We start from the raw sequence: 25,135 nt of genomic DNA, 5'->3' as shown, positions 1-25,135 counted from the left end.
CATCTTGGCTAATTTTCAACTGCATCCCTTGGGCAAGTGCAATGGCTGCTAAAAACTACTGCATAAAAACTTAAATTCTTTCAAACAAGGACAATAATACATACAACATGAAACGAAGCACGCTTCAGGTTATTTTAATAAATTATAGAGAATGGTCAGACACTTGATTGTCTTTTAACAAAGATTTGGCATATTGAAATGCCAAACCGACACACCATGGTGGAACCACCAACAACAAAAATGGCATAGATTAATTAATTAATCATTTCCTAACCAACTCCCCAACAGAGTTTCTGCTTGAAAGAATTCCCCCTTTCAATTTTGATTCACATGCAGTACTTTGATCGATCTTGTAGATTGAACACATTCAAAGAGCTGAACGACAGAACTCCCACGAACATCCTGCAAGCGTGAGAAAACTGCACCTATGATTTAATCAGCAGGCTTATGTGTCTTCTGCTGTCAGCCCATAGTGTAGCAACAGTTTACACATGATTACTTAGGGATGAAAAGGCTGCGCCTCATAAGTTTGCTTCCAGAAATAAGGTTAATGGAAGTATTAGCTGCTGTATGATAACAGTTAAGCCTTATTAATATAGCTAATGGAGAGTTACCAATAGCATATGAAGGCAAATTTGTTTGTGTGTGTTGTGTGTGTGTGTGAACATGATTTCATAGCCAGGAGGTCAGCACTCCGCGTACACACAGTTCTAATATGGCGACGAACTTTCTGCCCATTGTGGTGCTGTAAATGGTGTGGAACAAAGTGATGAGTAGACCGTTAGCTCCGCTGGTGGATGAGCTCTCCATGCTTCATTACCTGTGTGCGTGTATGTGTGTGAGTGTGTTTGTGCGGCACCTTGTTGTTTTTGGTTCACTCACATGCTTTCAGCTCCGGCAGTGGAGAGTGAAATCTTCTTCATCACCGGATTAGGGCCACCTAAGGTAACTACTTCTCGATGTTTTCCACGTTCTCTAACTAATATCAGATACGAACTTCATGGAAGAGAAGACTTTTTGATGTTTTTTGCGTCATGAGCCTACTGATTTATTTTTATATAGTTTAGTCATAGCTATTCAGATGAGAAGCAGTAATAACTTTTGCTCCTTGATAAAACAATTGGTTCGGGGATTGAACACAATTCGAGAGGCCTGTTTAATATGACTCATTTTTCATTAAATGGGTCAAAATTGGAAATTGTAATGGTTTGGCTTTTGATTTAGCGAGCATGCAGGGAGTAGCGTTTGTTTTTTTCTTTTATCTGTCTTTCCATTCTTTGTCTGGTAATCTCCGACCCACAGTCATTCACTCGCAGCTTCTGTGTCCTGCTTATGCCTTTGTCCTCTGTCTCCTCTCCTGTCCTCTCTCTTTGGCATCCAGCCGCCGATGATGACGCAGGGAGAGTAGAGGAGAGAAGAAAGGAGAGAGGGGAGAGAGACACCAACACAGGGTAGTGATAGCACTGAGTAAAAGGCTGAAAATATATTCGTAAATATATATATTAAACTTTGCTTTTGGAAAGATTTATAATGCAGTCATTGGAGTAAAACAACAACTGCGGATATGTTTTGTTTTGCTACCATAAAAACCCCTGGGAACAATAAACATTACTGCCTCATACTGCCCAGCCTGTGTGCTGTTACAGACAAGCTGCTGCTGCTATAGACACATTGCAGCAGTTCTTAGCTCACCTTGGACCAATGAAGCCTCCTTTTTGCACTTATGAGCCATCAAAACTCGCAAAGCACCTTTCCTGTGTCCATATCTTTGAGCCAGAACAGTACGAGGACTTGTTGGAGCCAGACACAAAGTCCTCACTTGATGCCTGACCCTCTGACCTAAGAGGAAAACATGAGGGTGGAACTGGCGATAGAAGGGATAGTAGGGAGCGAGTAAGACACTGCATGGTACAGACCAGTGTCTGGCACTCACACAAGGAATGTGTGGGACAACGATGTATCCATAGAGGGAACAACTGAAGCCACTTGCTGGTTGCAAAACACCAGTTATGCCAGTTGGTCAGAACAGAAGTCCGTATTGAGGCGAGTGACGTTTTTCCCTTCTGTTAAGTGAATCACTGTAAGTGTGCAAGTGAGAGATATGGACGGAGACAAAATCTGTCAACAGGCGTCAGAACTGTGCACAAGCTACCGTTGCTTCCTGCTCAGACTCACCACCAACTACTCAGGATGCTCACAGGACCCAGTTGTCATAGTGACGGGGGGGGGAAGCGGGGAGCCTGCTCAGTGCGCCACCTGATCGTGAGTGTGTGCGAAAGAGAGAGCGAGAGAGAGGGAGAGGGAGAGTGAGGGAGGGAAGCTGGAAAGCAGAGACGGAGAGTTGCGCAGGAGCGATGGGGGGACCGGCTTTTTGCTGTGATCAGTGTTTTCATCAGTAGACTTGTTCTTCAGCTGCTGTGTCGTGGGGATTGCAGACATTCTGCCACTCGCGCTCTCTTTCATACACACACACACAAACTTGGATTCTCTGCCCGTACACACACACACACACACACACACACACTGCTGATCTGTGTGTGCCGCTGTGGCAGTATGGCAAGATGCTGCTGCGGTGTGACATGCGTGTCAGGTGTGTATGAGACGGGGATCCACGGGTGTTGATTCTCATGCACACTCTGACACACTCACGCTTTGTTTTGATGCCCGGTGCCTCTGACAGGCTGAGGGACACGCAGCAGGCCTGGCCAGGAGCCCTCCATGCCATGGTAAATACCTCTGCTAACAAACATAGCCTCTAGTTAGCCTCCTAAGCTAACCTGCACGGTCTCACAGATGATGCACCCCTTTGTTTGTTGTCGAAGCATGTGGAGTTTTGCTGCAAGGTAAAGATGCTTGTGCTTGCTTGAGTGAGTGTGTGTGACCATTAGTTGTTGACAGCAGCATGTTGACAGTGTTTGCCGGTTTGTGGCTGACTTGTGACATCTCTCTTTCCCTGCGAGGAGACGAAGATGTAGTTTCGGTACTTGTAAAATAGCTTGAGAGTGCGGTGTACTGCCTGATTGCAGACCTTGCCACCTTGATTAAGCTGGAGCACACGAGCTCTCCTCTCCCCCCGCAGTCTGCCCGTGTATTTGTTTTTGAGAATGTGCGTGTGTGTGTGTTGATGCTGCTTTCTGGTTCTCTACCACCCCTCTTCTCCTCCTGCTGGCTGTGTTCCCTTCAGGCAGTGACTCTGCGTAAGCAAGAAGTGTGCGTATGTGTGTGTAATCTGCATTATCACACTGTCTTACGGAGGGCAAAACAGTAACGTCAGGATGTAATGAGGCAAAGGCTGACAGAGAGCAAAAAAAAAAAAAGGCCATCAGATGAAAGGATACTAACTCAAAGAATAAGTGAAAGCTGCAAGCTGATGAACGCCGCCTGACTGGCTGCTGTTTTGTATCGTTACATTATGCTGCTGGGAGGATCGAAACAGATAAGTTGAGAGCGAGTGTGCAGAGAAGTGCTGAGTTGTGAGGTCTAGATTCGACTGTTCAGTTTGCCTCAGTTTTCAGGCACTATGACATTATGTCTCCTCCTCTCTCTCTCTCTATCTCTTTGCACTCTCTCTGTCACAGGTCGTCTCTCTCTTCCACTCTGTCTCTCTCTGTCTGTATATGAGCGAGAGAGAAGTGGCAGCAATTTCTGCTCCCTGCTCAAGGCACCTCAGTAATGACTCTGCTCCCAGCTCCTCTGGGTCTTCTTTTTTTTTTTTTTTGCCTTCTCCCCTCTCCAGTTTTGTAGAGGAAAAAATAGTTGAACTTCACAGAAAATGGTGGTACTTGAATTATACAGTGTCCTCCAATTTTTAGAGGTAGCATGAGCACAATAGTGGCATGATGGTATGGATAAGCACTTTCCTTAATTGATTGCTGTCCTCATTAATTATCAATACTGTATATGATTGAATATTTAAAGGTTATAGAATACAAAATGCTTTGAACAGTTTACATGGGTTATTGTATAGAGACTGCGGTCGCCACAATCAATAAAAAATTAAGATTACTGTAGCTGCTTTAAAGGAATATTATGTAACTTTTTTACTTCAAAGCAACAGCTTCAGAATCATTTAGATGGTACAGTGTCTTGTAATAGATTGAATGGTGTCTCTCTCTCAGCCACTCTGCGCCCCCCTATATTGTTTCTGCACTATGTAACACACAAAATGCCAATTTCTAGTGACAGGAGTTGGTGATGTTTGTAGAGTTTGTCCTCAGGGGCCACCAAAATCAATACAAAATTAAAGTTGCCTGTGACTGCTTTAGATAAAGTCAATTGGTGTATTTTGATTTATTTGCCATTTGTAAATGATTGTGAAAAATCATTTTAAGATGATTGAACTCAGGCTGTAACTATTCAGTATGTACACTGTTGATCAATCTGCTGATCTATAGAATTAAAATTAAATTACATACAAGAAAGTAGTGAAAAAAAAAAATCACAGTTTGCTAACGCCCAAAGGGCATATCATGAAATTTCTTGTTTTGTGCGACGAACAGTTAGAAACATAAAGACATTCAGTTTTCTATTACAGAAAAATCAAGAAGATTAAACCGGAGAATGTCTGGCCATTTTTGCTTGAAAAATGATTGAAACAATTGATATTTAGATGGGTGCAGATTAATTTTCTGATGATCAACTAAACAATTAATTGACTGGACATAATATATTATATATATATATATATATATATATATATATATATATATATATATATATATATATATATATATATATATATATATATATATATATATATATATATGTATATTATATATATGTATATATATATATATATATATATATATATGTATGTATTTTTTCTGGAGGACATGGGGCCTGACTAAACTCCATGTTAACATATAGACTTGCTACCTACTAACTCCTACATTGAGTAGAAAGTAAAATGGTCTGTCTCGATTTCTGACAATAAACTACAGTCTTAATGTTTTTGACTGAAGGAGAACTCCTTGTTGATGAATTGAACTTACCAGTCATGAATTGATAGTGAACACTTTCAGTGTTTGTCTCGATACGAAATGAAATATACTTGGACCGTACCATGACACTCTGCAAGAGCTGCCGCCAGACGACTCAGTCCTCCTCATTTACATAATTTCTCAGTTTCTGTTTATTTCTGGTGTTTATGTACTTTGTTCACACAGTAGTTCACAGTAGCAGTGCAGTGAAGCAGTAAACTGAGGAAATTGTTGCTGTACCAGAATCTGTTTTGGTGTAGTGGGGATGGAGCTGTCGGCATTATCCCCACTGTGCTCTTAGACACAATGCTGCCCTAAATAAAGGAATAAACACACAGTGGCAGTAGGTACACACACTTAAAAACAATGGGTGCTGGCTGCCTTTATGCAAACTGTTACCACATCACCCGTGTCTTACTGCACTATTTTACTCATTTTAACAACCCCCTGCAGCGGTTTTATTGTGTACTTATGCTAATGTGTTAATCAAGTGTGCGATCAATAATTCATCACCTGCAGAGTGGTCGGTAGTTGAAACAACAGCCAGCCAGAGGCATCCTGTCTCCCCTTTGATGTCTTTATTTCTAGTTGTTCATTATGTGAGACAAGAAGAGTACCTGCCCAAGCCTTCTTTTCTCTCTCTGCATGTTCAGGCCTGCAGATATTAATATTTGATGGCTTTCGCTTCATACCATAGCAGCCAGATGTCCAGACAGCGTGCACTCAAGACTAGGACACATCCACTGTGCTTTCTCTGAGGTTTTTAACCATTCTGTTATAGTCTGACCTGGTTAAGAACCCACATGATGCTTGATGTCAGAACGGGCGCTTGGAGAGGTTTGTCAGCCTGTCTTCATGTGATCGTTTGTGAGGTAAAAGAATAAAAGTTGCTTTCAGATGATCTTGCCTGAAGGTAGAATAATAGTTGCGTCTGTATTTGAAGAGTCTCTCAACAGCAGCACTGTTTCAACAAATCACCTGCTTTTTTTCCCCTCTCCCTCTCCGTGTCTCTCTCTTGACACTTGCCCCTCTCACAATCTTGTCTCTGCCCTTGTTTTTACAGGAAGAATGCAAGCAGATCATGGCAAGGCAGAAGTCTAACAGCCAGTCGGACTCACACGATGATGAGGTTTCTCCCCCTCCACCCAACCCTGTCGTCAAGGCCCGGCGCCGCAGGGGAGGGGTCAGCGCCGAGGTCTACACTGAAGAGGATGCCGTCAGCTACGTTCGCAAGGTAAACTTCGGAAGATGGACAAAGTTATCCATACAGATGACTACAGATGCATGCAGTAAACACAAACAAACGTGATAACAGGTCAATTCAAAGTAATTTCTTATGTGTTTGCACAGTCAAAACCACATATTAATCAACATCCAATAAACAGCTTTTATGAGTATGTGCATAGATGATGGAATTGAGGCTTATCCAAGGTCTTCCACAGTATGAGAAATTAAAAATACACTGGTGTAATCGAAAATGAACAGACATCAGTGTTTGTTGTTGTTTATTTGTTGATCACAGAGCTGTTGTTCTCCTAATGACCACTTAAGAGCTTGAATGTAAACACATTTCATCAGGACAAAGTGAAAGCTGGAGGGTAGGCGAGCTGTAAAAATTAATGACAGCGATTCATGAACAGACTCTGACACATCAGTGAATTTATTTGCAGCAAAATGAACGGTTTGTGAGTCAGCTGCTGAACTGATGTTGAGCACAGATACTGAGACTCGACTCTGTGATAACAGACTGTGACAAACTCCCACTCAGGGTGTTGCAGACTAAAAGCTGCAATGATGAATCGATTAATTAGTGAAAATGAAAGGACCCAAACACAGGACACACACAGAGACAGGCAGGTAAAGGAACAGCAAGTGAGCTTTAAGACTGATAACCACAGTCCAAAATCCATGTAACATAAGGGCAGGCAAAGGAAAAAAACAAAGTATTACAAAAACAATGACAAACTAGAAAACCACGAGGAACCAATCAGGGACACAGAGAACACACAAGGACCGGGGAACAGGCACAGGAGATGAATGGACGAAGAACACACGAACCAACTCTTTGAATCAGATTTTTTTAAATATGACGATGCATCACTGCATATTTTTCCTTGTCATCTCGCTGCCTGGCATAGTTCCCCTTCCTTAATTCTTTGCATACACATGCGTATGTATAAAATGCTGATAAGAAACCTGTTATATGTATACATGGAGGAGAAAGCAGCATTCCTCGGCAGAACTGAAACTGGAAAAAATTGTTTTTTATAATCCCCAACCCTGATCAAGGAAATTGGGTTACTTGTGTACACACTGTTTATGAAATCTGGCAATTTGCAGATAGCTGTGCAAAGAATGACTCTGCTCGACACAAAATCTGAGAGTAAATTAATATGTTTTTTGGTGTAATTAAGTGAGAATTTACCCTGGCCTACATCTCTTGTTTGTGATACAATATGAGAGGCAATATGATTGAGAGGTGGGAGGGCGAGACGAGCTGAAATGATCTGTTTTATGAAGTAACTTTGTGTTTACGTCTCGTGGGCTGTGAGGTGGCTGTTAGGTTGCAAGATGACAGATAACTCTTTCATTATTCAATGGAACCATGAGAAAAGGTGCTCTTTGCCAGAAACTGTAACTCACCTTTACACACTCAGACACACAAATACAACACACGCACACACACACACACACACACACACACACACACACACACACACATACCCTAGTTGTTATATCATTACTGTGCTTGTTCAGTTGTAATTTAACTTGACACGCCATTAATTGCTGGGTAATGACATAACTGCTTGAACCCCCATCACCACGCTGCAATAGGATGGCCACTGGAGCATGCAGTGTGTGTGTCAGGTGTGCGCACACGCCTACATACATTTGTGTTTATGGCTCTGAGGTCTCTACTCTCTCTATGCTGCAGTCAGGTCATGGCAACAAGCCTGCCCCCATCTCCAGCCTCATTTTCCTCACTGTCCCTCGCTATTTCACAAAATGACAAACACACACACGCAACAACCCTCACAACTGCATCTGAAGAAGAAAATTAATTCATGTGTCAGCTCAACACAACACACCATCAGAGAAAAGTGAATCAAAATTGAATTAGAACATGAATGCACATTATTGTCACTGTGAAAGAACATTTACACACACACACACACACACACGCACACACACACACACTTAAACATCTACACACACCATCGGTTCAATTAATGACTCCACTGTGGAAATCAGCAGCTGTTTGACAGAACACAATCAATTAGCTAACCCTGCTCGTCTGATTAAAAAGAGCTTTGCTGTGAAGTGCTTTGAGTCTTAACAAATCATGAGGCCTGTCTGTCAGGCCTGGTGATCACATTAACAGAATGAATTGCAGGGCTGGCATCAGATTGGTGGAAAGTCTCCTTACCTCTTTGACGATGGTGGGAACAAAGTTAATTCTATCGAAAAAAAAAATAAAAATGTTACCATTAAGTAATACAGTGGTCCCCAACCTTCGGTACTAGGTAGATATCCCAGGGGCTAATTTGCACTTGCCAAGCGGAAAAGAATGAAGAGACGCTCAACTAATTTGCATGTATACAGTACAGCTCTTTACTGAGTTAGCTGTAACACCGGAACACGTCAAACTTCACAGGAACACCGTGAGCAAATTACTGAGATGGATTGCTAATGATTTACTTGTTGTGTTTCAAGAAGTCATCCATAATCTTCTCCACATAGGGTCCACACAGACACTGAGATGACCCAGAAGCACAGGCCATATTTAAGTTGATGTCAAGTTGCGAAGTTGGTCATATTGAACAGTTACACCTGTTTTCTTTGGGGAAAGTAAAAAATTGTAGTCGAGGGTTACAAATTCAAAATAACAACAAGGAGGCTCCGTTGTCTGAACCAGGTCAAACTACTATTTAACCGCAGTGCATTTGAGATGGACTACCTCCGCTTTTACCTTTGACAATAAGAGTCCTGGATACTAGTATTCATTATGCAAATGCTTATCAGGGGACAGGTCACGATTTAAAAAAATTGGATGCAGCACTAGTTTAAATGGTTTGATATATAGCTCAAAGTAACTGATAAGTGGTCACAATTGTTAGCTTAGTTGAACTAGCTAGAATTATTAAATGGTGACAAAGCTAGAAATCATGGATGATTTGTTTAAATAGTTGGAAGTATAGGATAAATGGTTAGAAAAAAGTGGCAGAAACAGTTGAAGTAGTTTGTGAAAGTATTGGAAAACATTATGAAAGAGTGAAAGTCGTGGATAAAATATTGTAGATTGCTTTAAGTAATTTTTTTTTTAAACCTTTGAAAAATGGTGAAAAAGCTCAGAGTGGTTAATCATCCAGTTGAAAGTAAATTCAAATGAACACATTCAGAACATTTCAGGTGGTTTGGACCAACAGACTTTCAGTGGCTCCCTCTAACTACTTCAAGGCAAAGCTGTTACATCATTAGAAATCCATCTTTTCCCATGTGGCTTTACCCCAACTATTTTTTTGAGTTGGCTGGAGCAGCTTATCCTAACATTACTGTGACAAGTAACTGTGGTAAGAACAGACTCTGAATCATAATTTTGAGTGATTCAGCTGAGTTCCCTGACATTTAATGATCCCTTCTGTTGACAGTACTGGAGCTGGATCTTGCGGAGGATGGTTAAGCGGCTGACCTGAAATCTGAATTGGAGAATGAGTTCTATCACAGAGCCTCGCTGGTTGCTTTCCAGGCCAGACCAGCCGCTCTCTGTCCACTGAGTAGCCAGGCCCGAGTACTGCAGATAGATAAACATTTTGGTCCTTTTTTATTTGGTATGTGATGTGGTCGTGTGGGTCTCTGCGTGCATGTCATGCACATTGCTGCGTGGTCGTCTTAATGTGGAGACATCTGTTGCTTTAACGTAATTACAGCCTACCCCCTCCTCTCCCCCTCCACCAGAGACAAAACACATACACACACATACACACTCTTCTCCTTATTTTTCATTATTTTTATTTCTCTATTACGAAGTTTAGTCTAAATTACTCTTGCTCCCTCATTCATTCTCTTATTGCCTTTCTTACCCGCTGGTAAAGCAGCTTAAGTTCTCTTCTAGTGTGCCTCCATATAAATACAGACTTCTGTGGCTTCGTTGTGGCTACAGATTTTGCCATTCCCTACACAGAGACACACACACACACACACACACACACACACACACGCACACCCACCACAGAGTCTGGGACATGAAAATGCATGTTTCATGAATGAGTTCAGACCTCTTGTGAATTTTTAAGGGCTGTGTGACATTTTGAGTGTAATCCCTGAACAGATGGGCTTTCCCAAAAATACACAGACACACGTGTTGGATATTCCTTTCAGAGTTTGCCAATACGCTGCTCTTTAATTACTCCATTTAGTCTGCTTTTGAAGTCAGGCCTATTATGTGTTTGTGCTGGTTTGTTTCATGTGTCCACCTGCACAATGTTGTTGCAGTCTGCTTGGCTGTAATTCATATTACTGCCTTGTCTACACAGGTGATCCCAAAGGACTACAAGACCATGACCGCCTTGGCCAAGGCCATCTCCAAGAATGTACTATTTGCTCACCTGGATGACAATGAGAGAAGGTACGTTGACTTCTTTGATAGCTTTGCACGATGTCCAGTGTGATGCCAGCGATCCAAATGTGTGTGTGGATCACGAATGCATGTTTGTAAGCTTGTTCCCGTTGAGTGTATTGCCCTTGTGGCCACTGTGTGCCAGTGTTGCCTGCTTTGGGAGCTGCGGAGACGCTGGCGGAGTGAGAAGGAGGGGTGAACATAACAGATGTGGCAGCGAAGGGTGGGTAAGGGGGCAACTGGATGTATCTGTGTGTGCGTTATTGTGTTGTGTTGTTGGTTGTTATGGTAACTTGTGTGTATGTTAGTATCATGTTGTATACTCAGATAGGGGAGGTGGTGCTCAGAAATCAACGATTCTCCATAGTAGTCTTGGGGATGGAGGGATGCCAATTTCCCTCTTTTTTTCATCCCATCTGCTCAAATTCATTGTTCTTTCACATTCCTCCTCCCTCCATCCCTCCATCTGTCCCAGATCTGTAGTGATGACTCGGTCTGACTCTGACAGGGGAGGGGGGGGGTTGTTGTGGGAAAGGCTCTCAGGTGGCTGGCGATACCGCCCGCCAGCCGGAATAGTGTTTCATTGGCGAGGAGAATCCATTATGCCCCATGGAGAGGAAAACACTGGAGCTTTCCTGTTGGCTTAAGCCTCCACGGACCAAACCCAAAACACACTCTTTCCAGTCTTTCGTCAGCTGACAATTTACCGTGCACCCTTGGCACAGGCACGCAGGCCTCTGATTGCAAGTCAGTGCCTCTGAAGCAGCCCCGAGCAGAGTGCAACATGTGATGGATCTGGACAATCTCAAAAACTATGTACTTGGGTGGTTGATGTGGCAGATTGGAGTTACACCACAAAAATATTTGGCAGTGGACCTTAAGCCATCGTTTTTAATGTACTCAAAGCCTCTTGGCATGCCAAGCTATGTAATGGCGTTGTCGTCAGCGCTTATAACCATGCATAATGTAGAAGTTATTCGACTGGCTGTCATGTTTACTGTCTCGCTACACACAACTAGCATCAAAGTTTGCGCTGTGCACACAGGAATTTGTTGTTGTGGGGATTGTGGGTTAAAATGAAGCTAGCAGCGCTGATGGCTCATAGCTAGTAAACACCTTGTCTGATTGGCTAGATTGTGTAGGGACATGGCACTTAGTTGGCCTCATCTCTCTCCGTGACTCTTAGAGTCACCCTCACTCCCTTCTGTTCTTCCTCACTCTTCACTTCCAGCTGATGATGCTCACTGGCTGGCTGGCCGGTGGCTCGGTCGCATTGTGGTTATGTTGCGGTCATTGTGCCTAGAGCCCCTACAGACAGAAGTGTATTGATGTTCAGCCAATGTGGTCTTCCAGCATTAATGAAAAACTACACACAGCAACCAGCAGGCCTTTGCACATGGCTTTATTGTTGAGAGTACTCTATTGGTATGGTTTAGCACCAAACTTTTCCTGAGATGGCATGCCTGTCATTTCTGGGATTCTAAACGTTGTTCAATATCAGTAATCTTCTACAGTAGCGTATATCCCTGCTTCTACAGGCAACAAAACAGAAAATGAAGCTAAACTCAGCCTCAGAGTAATCATTCCTGCGTGTTGATGCCTTCTGTTGATGGCGTTGATAGACATCATGGTATGAAGTTCATTGGCCTCTTTAGAGGTGCCAGGACTGCCAAGTACTGACGCACATCAACAGATGGCGTCTGACTGCCCTGACTGTCCTCTCTCTCTCTTAGTCACTCACTCCCGCGTTTTTTTCGATCTTCTCTCATTTTGCAAACAGCTGGCATTTTGGGTAATCAGATGTTCTTGCACATGTGGTCTCAATGGGTGACAAGATATTGACATTTGACCATTGCCTCAGATACCGGCCTGTGCTTTACACGACGGTTACATGCATAAACTGCTCCTGACTAGTTTTTCTTGGCATTGGCAAATTTTATGCCCATAAATGGATCAAAACATTCAATAAATGGCTTTTTTGATTGTAAAAGCTGTGTGTGAGACAGGACGAGAAACAAACAGGCCTGTGTGTGTGTATGTCAAGGAAACATCTTGTGTGATTAGTCACTCGGCAGTTATGTAAGCTGAACACCACACAATTTGTTCCCCCATTTGCACGATATTATGCTATCATCCCCTTCAGTAATGAGCAAGATCGAAAACAATGAAGCCCTCTTTGTTTCTCGGCTCTCTCGAATGTAGTCTTTTATCCCTCATCACTTTTTTCTTTGTTGCCCTCCTTTTTGCTTGTTATCTTATCCTCTCTCACCCTGTCTTCAAAATCTACCTCATCCTCTTAAGTTACTTATCTTTACCAGGAATCCGCTGGACTGTACTGGCTCTGGAAGCGGTGCATTTTTACTGAGCTTAATAACACACTGGATGACAAGGCTGCTTTTTTCCCTTGCATTCTTTTTTTTTTGCCTCTGCAGAAGTCATGTATTGTGCTGGCTTTTTGCACACCTGTGTGCAGTTTAACTTTAATTGATACTTATCAAAATCTTTCATTATCTGTATGTATCATGATTTATATCTGCCAGTCTTAAACGCTGGGACCACCGTGGTGTCAGATGTACAAATTTTGATTTCAAAATACATTTCTTTGCTGTTAGTATCCATATATCATACAGGTCCTTGGCTTGTTCTAAAACGGTATTTAATTCTGGACTGCAAGGGTTGACCATTTGTGTGTGTTGATGGTTTTTCTGATATCACCATGTTGGTGAACATCAAAAACCACCTCGGACCACGCCGTCCTGGCTAGTAAGTTGTTTCACCCAGTAGGCCAGGGTTTATATCCTGTTTAATAGATATTATTGTACTGTATATTCATTATTTTTACATTAAAGCTGCTGTAAATGATTGTTAAATAGCATCTATATTCCAACTGCATTCACTGTTATGGAGTGTTTGTTCAGTAGGAGCAGGATCCTCCAGTTTGCTGCTGTGTCTGGTGATTACTGCTGTGTGTTCATGTGTTGACGTAGAGAGGAGGGAGGGGATTGTTAACTGCAGAACTGACAGTAAAAGACGACAAAATACTTAAAGCAGCTTCAAGTTTATTTGTTATTTAAATGTATTTGTTTTAACTTAACTTGTCGATTTACCTGATCTTTTTTCCCAGAATCACTAAACTATGACATTGCAAAAAATGTTATTGGTAAATGGTAAATGGTATGTGTTGATATACCATGGTATGTGTTGATATGGTATCTCTATGCACAGAGCTAAAACTGCAGGATTATGTTGCCGTCCTGGTTGACAGCTGTCAATCTCTGCAAATTAGGCAATTGACCACTGTTACATGTCTTGCCATGCAAGAGAAAAATTATCCAGGGGGTCATTTTACTACAAGCAGAATTTAGAGTCAAATGTGTGGAGAGGTTAAGGAAAAATAAACCAATCAAACCCCTCTACTGGCACAAAAGTGAGGCTAACACACATGCATATAACTTGACATACAATAACCACCATCACTACAAAGGATGACAGAGGGATTACATTAGAGACACACACACACACACATGCATGCACACACACACACACACACACACACACACGCACACACACACACACACACACACACACACACACACACACACAGTACATTCTCAAGTGTGCATGTCAGACTGTGTTCCCAGTGAGGCTACTCCAGCTGGGAGCATGGAGTCTTTGATTAACACACCATTCCATATGTCAAACTTTATGGCCTTAAAGTTTCTGAGCTCCACCAGCCGTGTGTGTGTGTGTGTTTGTATGTGTGTGTGTGTTTGTGTGTGTGTGTGTGTGTGTGTGTGTGTGTGTGTGTGCGTGTGTGTGTGTGTGTGTGTGTTTGTGTGTGTGTGTGTGTGTGTGTTAGTCAGTCCATCTTTCCCCAGCTGCCTGAAAGTGAAACCTCACCACATTTTGCCTCCAGATTACAACTGAACTCTGTTTTTGTTATTAAAAAGCTGTTTTGAAAGCCGAAGAGGTTGGAAGAAAAAACAGATCAAAGCATATTACTTTTTCTTGTACTGATGGTCTTTGAAATAGGTTTTATACAGATTTATCACACATATGTATAGCACAGTAAACAGTATATTTTGGCCATGGTTTGTTAGGAATACACACTATAGAGAGTATATCTGTCTGTTTACAGTATCTCTTTGACCTTGGCTGGTCTCTAAGTTGACGTCTGAATCTCTGGCATGGTGTTGCTCCCAGCGGGCCTCTGGGTGGACCCTTCTATTTGCCGCCCATTAGCTGCCATAATGACCTCATTATGATATGCCCAGACAAATAGACTCGCAAGCACACAAGATAAGCCGGGAACAGGTGTTTGATTTCACATTGTGCTGAGCATGCTTTGCTAACACCCAACTCAGCCTGCAACCACCTGTCCCAATACTGTAACCCTACTGTAGTTGTTATCATATCGACTGAAACTGTTATCTCGTCTTACCATCTGGATGTCTGATTATTCTGTTTTGGTTTCAGCTCAGATGATAGTTTTCAGATTGATAAGAACATGTCGGGATGGATAACAGAAAGAATAAGGTCGGCTGCTTTGCACAAATTTGGCTATCGGGCCTCTGCCCAATTGTCAAGTTTACAGGCTTGTGTGAGCACATCAACTGTTTGTCCAGGTGCACCCTCAGCTGAGATTTGCCAGCCTAATCTCCCCAACCACTTCCCGCTGTTAAATGCTAGTTAAGAGTCAGTCGTTTAATAGGTTCAACAGAAGCGCTATCACCTGTTTAAGCACACATTCTTTCAGTTCCGACAGTAAAAGTGTTTCTTATCTGACTTCCCACCGAAGTGATATGAAATGAGACTTCTGATAGCAGCATGTGTGTTAATGTTGGCCTGTTTTTGTTAGTTTTTATGATCACCTGGATAAATGACCTTGATGAGGAAGGAGGAGCAATTTTTTTAAGTCAAATTTCGAGAGGGATTAATGAGAAGAAAAGGCCTCTGGGAAATCTGTAAGTGTCATTTTTCCCTTGACACAAACAAAACACACACAAATAGATACACATATAAACGCTCTCCTGTCCGCCTGCATTACACTAATGCCCCTACACGACAAAACACTCTCCTGGGGACAGTACACACTCGAGAAGCCCTGCTCTCTGTGTAACCACATAAATAGTCTGGAAGACATGTGGAAACCCTGTTTATCCTATTTCTTGAGCTGTCTTGGCAGAGTTTCCAATATTCTAAAATAACATTGCCATCTGGTAACAGGAGTTGTTAAATCTTGTCAGGTCAGGACCCAGCTGTAAATCAAGCAAATACAGTGCTTTATCTTTGATATCTAGAGAGGCAGAAAGTACTAATAACAATTTTATAAGACGCACGATCAATACAACAATCAAAATGTTGCGTTAAAAAAAAAGATACAATGGGGGGAAGGATTGTAAAGAGGTGGCGCTTACCTCATCCTGCCTGCTTTAATCCTCTAATTAACAAGCGGAGTAATGAGTTGATGAAGTGACCGATTAGTTGACCTCTGACCCCTAAACCCTGACCTCTGCACCTTCCCCACTAGCCTCTGCCGACGGACGGGGAACATCTTTAGTGTACTGGCGCTCTGTGTGTGTGTGTGTGTGTGTGCATGTGTGTGTGTTCGCATGTGTGTTTGAAGAGGTGCAAAAACAATAATAAATAAATCAGTGAGAGACAGAAAACTAAATAAACAAACAATAGCGAAGATACTGAAGCTGCCCGGGAGAGAGGCGTCCTGTCTCATGTTCCAGCGGAAGTTTATTTAAGGGCCTGTGTGAAGGGGACAGAACAACAAAGAGGATGCAATGTGAGATAGTGTGCTGTGTGTAGGCGTATCAGATGAGCACAGCTCTCATCATTTTATCTGATAGCTCGCTCATTTGAATCAGGCTCCGTTTCCAATAGATCTGGAACTTGAGCTCTTTACTTCAGTGAATGGGTTCATTTTTGAAAACACAGAGCAAGCTGTAGCTCAAATTGGTACGGGCAGAAATTTTTGTTTGACGAAAAATGCACAGATAAAGCCACACACTAATTGCATCTCCATCATTTTCTACATATAGTGACACTCAAAGTGTGTTGTTACCACACAGCCACCCCTAGGGGGTGTTTTTGCCACACACAGATGACACAGGCATTAACTTTCTCTGGAGTCATTGCTTCTGCCAGTCAGAAACAGTAGTCTTTGTACTGGAAATACAAACAAGCATGACAAATGTTATTGTGCACCTGTAGGCATATTTGCTCAGACACTTGCTTTTAGTGACCCCCTGCCTACAGACTGTCCTTCCTGGCAGGGGAAGCAGGACATAGTAGCCCTGAATGGCAGTGGACAGCTCTTTGTCTCTCTTTCTCGCGACATTGGAATGACTACTGAAGAAGTATCCTGTAGTCTCCATAGTGTGCATGTGTTGTTGTCTTTTCTCGTCATTGAGAGGTCTCTGTGTTCAGGTGGAAGACTGGTGAGGATGTTTGCATCTGTTGGGTTTGTATTTTATGGTGGGCTATGCAGTGACAGCATGAACAAATTAGCAGCTCTCTGTTGTGTGTTGTTTGGTCTATTTGTTTGCGTGTGCGTTTGCGTTTCCTGTCTTTCTGATTCCCTCATTGACCGTCTGTGTGTTCTCATTCCCATTCTTCCTGAGAGCCCGGTGGTCCTCTTTCCCCCCTTTTCAGAATCCACAACTTTCTCTCACTTTTTCTCTTCCTGTCCTTCTCCCTCTCTCAGTCATGCAGACTCATTCACATCTACATCCACGCTCACATCCAGTCCATCCCCCACAGTCATGTGTAGTCTTCTCTCTCTGTCCCCCTGCATGGCTTTGTGCTGCTGCCACAATGCCAGGGGCCAGGCGATGAGGTCACTCTCCACAGGAGAGCTACAGGCCTGACTGAACCTCGACCATCCCCACCACCATCCAGTGGACTAACAGCCCAGTGGCCTCACCTCCCCCAGCACACTACATCTTTAACCATAGCGAAGACGACATAACTTCTGTGCCTATGTAAACCACAGGGCAATCAAGAAAACACATCATTTGAAGGATGCTCACATTAGCTAGGCTGCATGCTCGCAAGCTAGCCCAGATAAACACATTCACACATGCACATGAGTGTGCACATGTACAACCACACACACATGCACAACTGCACAGATAGCTGGAAACTTTTGTCCTCTCTCATACCCTCTGCTGTGTTTCAACCTGTCCCCTGCTGCCTCTTCCGCCCCTGTCATCCTTCACTCCATCCATTTCTCCATGCAGTTCTTAAGAAATTAGTGAGTCATGTAGTACTGTTTAAGTCTGGAGTCCTTTCAGAATGTTGTATCCCTTCCAAAGTGTACCCCAGAGTCTGTTCAGGACACTTTTCCAGCCATCTATGATTCATCCCTGCCTTTTCAGCTGCTTATACCATCATTGTGAGAGTGTGTGTGTGTGTGTGTGTGTGTGCAAGTGTGTTTGTGCACAACTGTGTGAACATGTTTTTTCTGTGTGCCCAGGTGCTTATATGCAGATCAATGCACTTGAGTGCATAAAAAAGTTTTTTTCTGTACATATATGCATGTGCAGTCTGTCCTCAGTCTGTGTTTGTCCTGAAGTAAACAGGAAAGGGAGAGAAAGTGGCCTCCACTTTGGATTTGAACAGTAGTTGGATTAAATGTCCACAGTGGGAGAAGTAGTGAATCACCTTAATCGCTCATAATAAAACAGCCCTCAGAAACACTTAAACTGCTGAGTGAGTGAAAGTCAGGGGGAGCAAGTGGCAGTAAAAGAATAAAAAGTGTAGGGGAAAAATAAAAGGGAAAGAGACACGTCACCACAGAATCAAATAATACATGTTTTTTCCTCTTACCTGAAGTGTTAGTTATCCATCTAGATTGTTTTGGTGCAAGTCGCCGAGTTTTAGAGATATCGAACATAGAGATGTCTGCCTTGACTCTCTGCTCTGATATAATGTAAGTAGATAACTCAGATTGTGGTGCTCAAAGCTTCCAAAAATGCATTTGTAAAATCAACAGCAATGTCCCTTTCCTTAAATTACAAGCCATTAACTCAATGTAATCCACAGGTCTTGTCGTGAGCAGGAACTAAATGCTTTCCATATCACTACAGCTGTCATGATATCATTTTTTTTTAACATGATTACCATTGTCAAACAAATTCACGATAAACACATTATTGCAATATCTATAGAAACTTGGGGGAAAATATGCCAGCAATCAAATGTATTGTCAACTTTGTTTACTGTGTTTTTTGTATCTTTTTGACTAATAAATTACCCTCAAAATATCAAAATACAAATGTTGGGAGGTGGAGAGACATGTGTAAACTCTTGCCGTAAAAAAAAGAAAAAAAGCGCACAAAAAGAAAAATGATTATCAACCACTAAATTACTTGTGGAAAGGCCACCAGATCACTTCATAAACAAAAGATGGCTGAACATCTAGCCAGCTAAGTTAACCAAGCCAACCAACATTATGGCCAAGCTGAGGAGGACACCAGTCTGCGGATTGTCTCAACCTGAAAAGAGACATTACTGACAACCCGGGTGCCATCTACTTCCATTTTATTTGTGACAAGGCAGTCATCTCCATGGCTGATATCTCTAAAACTCAACAATTCAGAGTGAACAATCTAGCTGGATAGATAGCACTTCAGGCAAGAGGAATAATTTGTGTTTTTGGTTTGTCCCTTTAACACCTTTAACCTGAGACATGTCTGCTCTGAGATCGTGGACGGTGTCACGTCTTATTTCGTGAGAATGAACATGTAGGGTAAATGTGCGCGTGTGCATGACAGTGACTTCCTAGCCTGTGTTTGCCCCTGCTGTGAGGACATGATGTTCCTGCAACCCTTCAGTGCCTTTTTAGCTCAAGCGGGCCCAAAGTACAGCCCACACACTGACCAGCACACATTAGCCGAGGACAGAGCAGCCCAGCCGCCTACAGAACAGGCTGGGTCGGCCCAAGGCCTCCTATTGTATACATCCCGTCTGCTTTGTCTATGCTACGGTGATAGGTTCCAGTGCACAAGCACAGACAACAGTCTCGTTATAGCGTGTTAATTCTCCCATGACCTCCTCATTGGTTCATGGGTGTCACTCTGGTCAAGTTTCATCTGAATTGGAGGTGCTCAGCCCATTTCCATGCCTGAGAAGGTTGAATGTGTGATGAGCTTGTGTTATAGAATTGAGGCCATCAGAGAGCCATTTGGCCTTTCAGATGATAGTCTGTCATAGAGTAACAATGCTATCTAGGTCTCTTCAGTACCTAAAGTGACTCAACTGCTGATTTACTTAAATTTCTATTTTGATTCATATCTCTATGAGAACTTCTTGCAAGATGATGATTCTACTGTATTTACAAGAGCAGAGACGTCTGTTGCTTTTCACCAAGCACTCCTTGGTTAACAGTGCACAAGCTTTATCTTAAACAAATTTTAACGTGGATAAGTGAGAAAAACCACACATACATCTAAAAAAGGAGGTATGGTACAAGGTGGCACTTCAATGGAGATAAAAAGGCTATGAATCACTCTGTTCCACATCTTGTAATGATTTCTACTAATTTTTGGATTTCTCAGTAATTAAAACCTCAACGATAAAAGATTGTTTTGACAGTATCTACTCCCATTTTTTTAATGAATTATTTGCCCTCAAAGCTGACAAAAGGAGCTTTGTTCCCGAAAATTGTAATGGCATGCCACAGAACTCTTCTGAAGGTATTCCATCAGTCAAGAAACAGTCGAGCTTGCTAAAATCAATGAATTTCTGATCTGTGTCGGAATACGCTTCAGACCTCACTCTGTAACTTGTTTAAATCTTGATGCAAAAGCTCAGCCACTGAGGTGATCGGGGATCCGCATCCATAACAAGAGCCTTATATAGTGCAAACCATACCTGAAAAACTCAGGGAGTTTTCTGGGGAGGTAATTATTAGCGTATTAGCGTAAATAACAAAGAACCTAAGTGAACTAATGCTCTGGCTTTAAAAGGGTTAGCTTAGTGGGCTAAGCAGTAATTATAGTGTTAGTATTCACTCAATAAAGGCATCAGCCTAGATCTTCATTAATGAATGATACATTGTACCAATCAGTCTCAGAACAAAGAGCAGCATCCTGTTACCAAGGAAAAGTCTGTTTGAGAGTCAGGACATGCTGGAGGTTGCACAAGGTATCATAGAGTCTAGGTGGAAAAAGAAGGAGCGTGTTTTTTGTCTTAATTGATGCTCGTCCTGAGAGAGAAAACTGGTTCTTGTTGAATCCAGCATGTCGCCATACATAGTTGTTACAATTAAATAAACTTTCCATCTAGCAAACTGCTAACATGAGCAGATTCCCTCGTGCGTTGTACAAGAGGTGCTAGTTGGTTGCTCAACACTGTCCAGATCTGTAGCCTGTGTGTCTGATGAAGCTGTCTGTTTACAACAGGGAAGGCCTTACGTCAGTCAGATGTCAGCTATCGAATGTCAACTATTTCTCTCCCCTCCGTGCACCCACTGCACCTCTTACCTCACTGGCCAGAGTGCCGGTGGATGAGGTTTAAATACACACACACACTCACACACACACACACACACACACACACACACACACACACACACACACACGCACACACACACACACACACACACACACACACGAGTACAGTGTACAGTTTTAGCCTTAAGCATTTCTCCACTGGATGCCTCGTCCTTCACTTTTCTCCATCTAATTTCCTTGTAAACATCCATGTGTTTGAGCATGCACATATAATATGCCGTGTTATGTAAACACCTCTCAGGTTTAAACCCCAACAAAAGGCAATTTGTGTCCTGATCTGCTACTCAAATGCTTATCTTGTTCTTGTGCTTGTCTACTGAGAGGTGGGAAGGAGGGAGGGAAGCAGGGGGTGGGAGGGAGGATGGAGGAGAGAGGAGAGGAAAAGACATGCCCGCGGGGCTGCGGCATGTCTTGTGATGTTTGGCGACGTGTCAGGATATGTGTGTGTGTGTCTATGTTAGAGAGATTGAGAACGAGGGAGAGGCATGACTCTTGGCACCTGTACAGAACGTATAGGATTGTTTTATCTGAGTGTAATATAACTCCGCGCATTCAGAGGATCTTTTCTATCCCTGCATGCCAGGTGAGGACAAGAATATGTCTCCCTCTCTATCTGTCCTTCTCTCTGCCTGTGTCCTTGCCTTATTCCGGTGACACGTTGCCTGTGGACACATCAGAGAGGTGGATGCTTAGTCCTGTCAGCGCCTGATCCAGCCTGACCCTTTTTAAGTGGAGGAAGAGCTCACTTTTTCCTGCCCTGGGGCGACTAACAACGAAGACAGCGGGCATTAGGAAAGTGTGAAAAAGTGTACTGATAATGAAATCTAGACGCACTGCATGGGGAAAAGTAAGTAGCACGCAGGTGAAAAAGTACGTTTTAGTATACATAGTCAACAGTATGAGACTCCTGATGTGAGAAGAAGAAAGGGAGAGGAAAGCAGGGGAGAGAATGCAGGGTTGGACATGTTTGTGATGTTTGCGGGCTGACATCATGGCTGCATCAGCAGGTGGTGTGTGTTGGATCATCAGGTAGGCCTGTAAAACAGCCTTGTCACACTGAATATACACAGCAGTCTCAAAAGTGGGGAACAACCTTCATCCATGTCACCGGAAGATTTAGGTGAACGTTTGAGTGGGACTATTTTTATCCCTTTTCTAATGATAAAGGAGAGAGGGAGGAAACAGTTGCGACTAGGGTTGGCTGACTTGATAACACTTTCCAAAGAAATATTCCTACACCTATTTTCCTTATCAAACAGACTGTACACCCAAGGGCTGGGTGATAAGGACTTAGAATAATATTGTTGGTGTTTCTAGGCTCTTTTGCAATACACAATATATATCAGTGTTTTGAAATCTCCTCAAAAGCCCAACACAAACACCAGGACTAGGTGATGGAATCAAATATAATTGATATCCCTGTGGCAATATTATACTATCTATGTTGTATGACTGACTGATGAAGAAATGCCTTCAAAAAATGAAAGAGCAAACTTCAGAGAGAAGTTTGCAGATTTTTTCCCCAAATGATTGTCAGCGCTGATAATATTGTGATCAAATGGGGCCAGTCTGACTAATATCGCTTTTGAGACTGCAGTTCACCCCGTGAACGGAAGTCTTTTTTTACCCAAAGACATCAAGAGACAAACAACTTGTCGATAAAAATAATCAGTTGTTAACCTATTCTCTGAAGTGTGTTCTTTCATTAATTAATCTTAACCACAAGTCATACAATACATATGTGTTGGGTTTTAGTGTGTTGGAAAGACAACACCAGGGTAAGATAACACTTATGCCATAAGATGATAAAAAAAATATCCAAAAGGGGGTGACAATAAAGTCTCATTTCAAGTTAAAGATATTATATCATTACATTGCTCGGCCTTAGTACTCCCTCTGAACTCAAGTTTCTGTCTTTAACCCAACTAAGACAAGTTTAATTCCCTTTATTGTAAAACTCACTTCATTCAAATTTGACAGCGACAAAAATAAAACTTTCCGAAACCCACTTGGTTAGTATAACAGTCTCCTGTTCGGTCAAAATAAACCTTTAATTCACCGAGCTAGATGTGAAAGTAATCAGGCTCTAGACGCTGTTATTCCCTCCACTCATTCTTCAGCTCAGTGGGTGTGTACAGTGCTGCCGTGTAAGAGGCTCTCACTCGTTCTTCTGAAGAAGACCATGAAACAAGCCAAATAAAAATCAGCCAACCCTAATTTGCACCCACAAGCCAATAAGCTGTATTACTGGCACTTCTCCTTGAAGATTATTCAGTTGTTCACTCCAGTGACATACACGTAATCCCATCATTTTGAACATCAAAGATTCTGATGTGGCACACTGTTTATTTACAGTCAAGATGCTGTCAAAGTTTGATATTTGTTTTCCGCCCTGTAGCACATCCTCCTTTCTCCTCACATCCTTCTACCCTCTTTCTCACTTTTTTCCTCCTCAGACTGGTCCATTCTTCCACTGCCACGCAGCTCTGCCTCTCGCCTCCCTGATGCCAACCTGTGTGTGTGTGTGTGTGTGTGTGTGTGTGTGTGTGTGTGCGTGTGTGTGTGTGTTTGTGTGTGTGTGCGTGTGTGTGTGTGTGTGTGTGTGTTTGTGTGTGTGTGTGTGTGTGGGATGGGGTATGTTCCAAGCAGTAGTCACAGCAGAGGAATGAGGTTGTATGTACAAGGTCTGCGTCATTATCACCGCTGCTGTTAAACCTGATGGCAGATGTTGTAAATGCGCCTTTTTAAGCTTGTATATGTGAGCGTGTGTTTATTTGTTTATGTACAAGCAAATGTGAACAAGGTGTTCATTAAGCTCGGTCATGTAGAAGGTCTCAGCTGTCTGGTATTCGCTGCATCAACTGGCTGCTTCTCAGTAGCCTCGTGCTCTTCCCAGTGAAATCTCCCTTCTATTTCTGTTCTTTCGTCTTTTTCTGCCTTTGTTTCAACTTTCCTCCCCCTCTAAACCAACATTTCCAAGCCTGCTCTTCCCATTGCCATGCCAGCAACAAGACAGTGTGAGGAAAACACTGGTGCTTAGTACTGAGCATGGTGAGGAGGAGGTGATAAGGGCAAATTGCCCTCTCATGGAGTTGTCTTTGGCAGGTTGCTGGGTCCAAGGTGTCAGTGCCGGTTCAGTGGTAGTTCAGTCATATATTTTATCTGAGGACTACTGCTTCAAATAGGCTCAAAGGTTTCGGGAAAGCTACTGTGTCAGTTAGTCTTTCCTCCACATTGGCAATCACTGGCTGCAAAGTGTTTGTTTGTCTGAATCAGTGACTGTTTGTGTTTATAGCACAGCTGTAAAGTATATTCAACCAACTCCCTTAGGGCAGTCACAGCCCACTGAGGCAATGTGATTGTGATTTTGGGCAATATCAATATATTTGATTTTGATTAAAAACAAATGTTCACAGATGAAGTAACATTGTAAAGTTTTGTTCTTGTTAATTTTAGTCACGTTTGCCTAAATCCTTTGTAACTTATGTCTTTCCAGAAGTTACGGCAAAAAGCGACCAAATGAAAAACACTGTTAAATTAGGGTTTTTTCTGCATTTATTCATTGTTGGAAACATATTGGATAATGTAGCTACACAACTCAACAAAATATACATAAAAAGGTTACATATTTTATTCTTAGAAAAGAGTTAATTAAAGGCTTGGAAGTTTAAAGACATGGGATCATCAGCTATGTACTCCCTCAAGTCTGCTGACTGGCCCGGTATGTATTTAGTGTGATGTGCCAGATGGTTTGTTACACAGAACTATCTGAGAAGTCTTCCTCAGAAATTGTCCAGAAAAGCACCTTGCAATTCATACATGGCAATGTGTGCAGAGCCAGTTGGTAAACCAAGAGTGTACACATCTTTTTTAATTCGATCCTTTCCCATTCAGGAAAGCCTTCAGTGTCTCTGCTCTTCTTCCAATAAAGAAAAACTCTTCAGTTCTAATTACTAAAGCAACATCTGAGCTAACCTCCTGTGCTGCAGCCATTATTATATTTGTATAAACAG

At 42.4% G+C, this 25,135-nt stretch overlaps 1 protein-coding gene across 4 annotated transcripts in view; it reads left to right on the top strand.

The window, feature by feature from the left end:
- The window catches only part of prkar1b (protein kinase, cAMP-dependent, regulatory, type I, beta), a 70,340-nt gene that overhangs the window by 9,483 nt on the left and 35,722 nt on the right, over nucleotides 1-25,135 (top strand). For 2 of the 4 annotated variants that reach the window (XM_030407211.1, XM_030407208.1), the window contains 2 exons: nucleotides 6,043-6,213; nucleotides 10,514-10,605. In XM_030407211.1, the coding sequence (XP_030263071.1) occupies nucleotides 6,061-6,213; nucleotides 10,514-10,605 (245 nt within the window). In that variant the 5' untranslated portion in view covers nucleotides 6,043-6,060. Of the gene's footprint in view, nucleotides 1-2,154; nucleotides 2,727-6,042; nucleotides 6,214-10,513; nucleotides 10,606-25,135 lie in introns of those variants that run through there. The other 2 variants (XM_030407210.1, XM_030407209.1) reach the window with 2 other exon arrangements.

This window comes from Sparus aurata, chromosome 23 (genome assembly GCF_900880675.1).
Source record: "Sparus aurata chromosome 23, fSpaAur1.1, whole genome shotgun sequence".
NCBI lineage: Eukaryota > Metazoa > Chordata > Actinopteri > Spariformes > Sparidae > Sparus > Sparus aurata.
The sequence above is the reverse complement of the archived record's forward strand: the minus strand, read 5'-3'. Positions and strand labels throughout refer to the sequence as shown.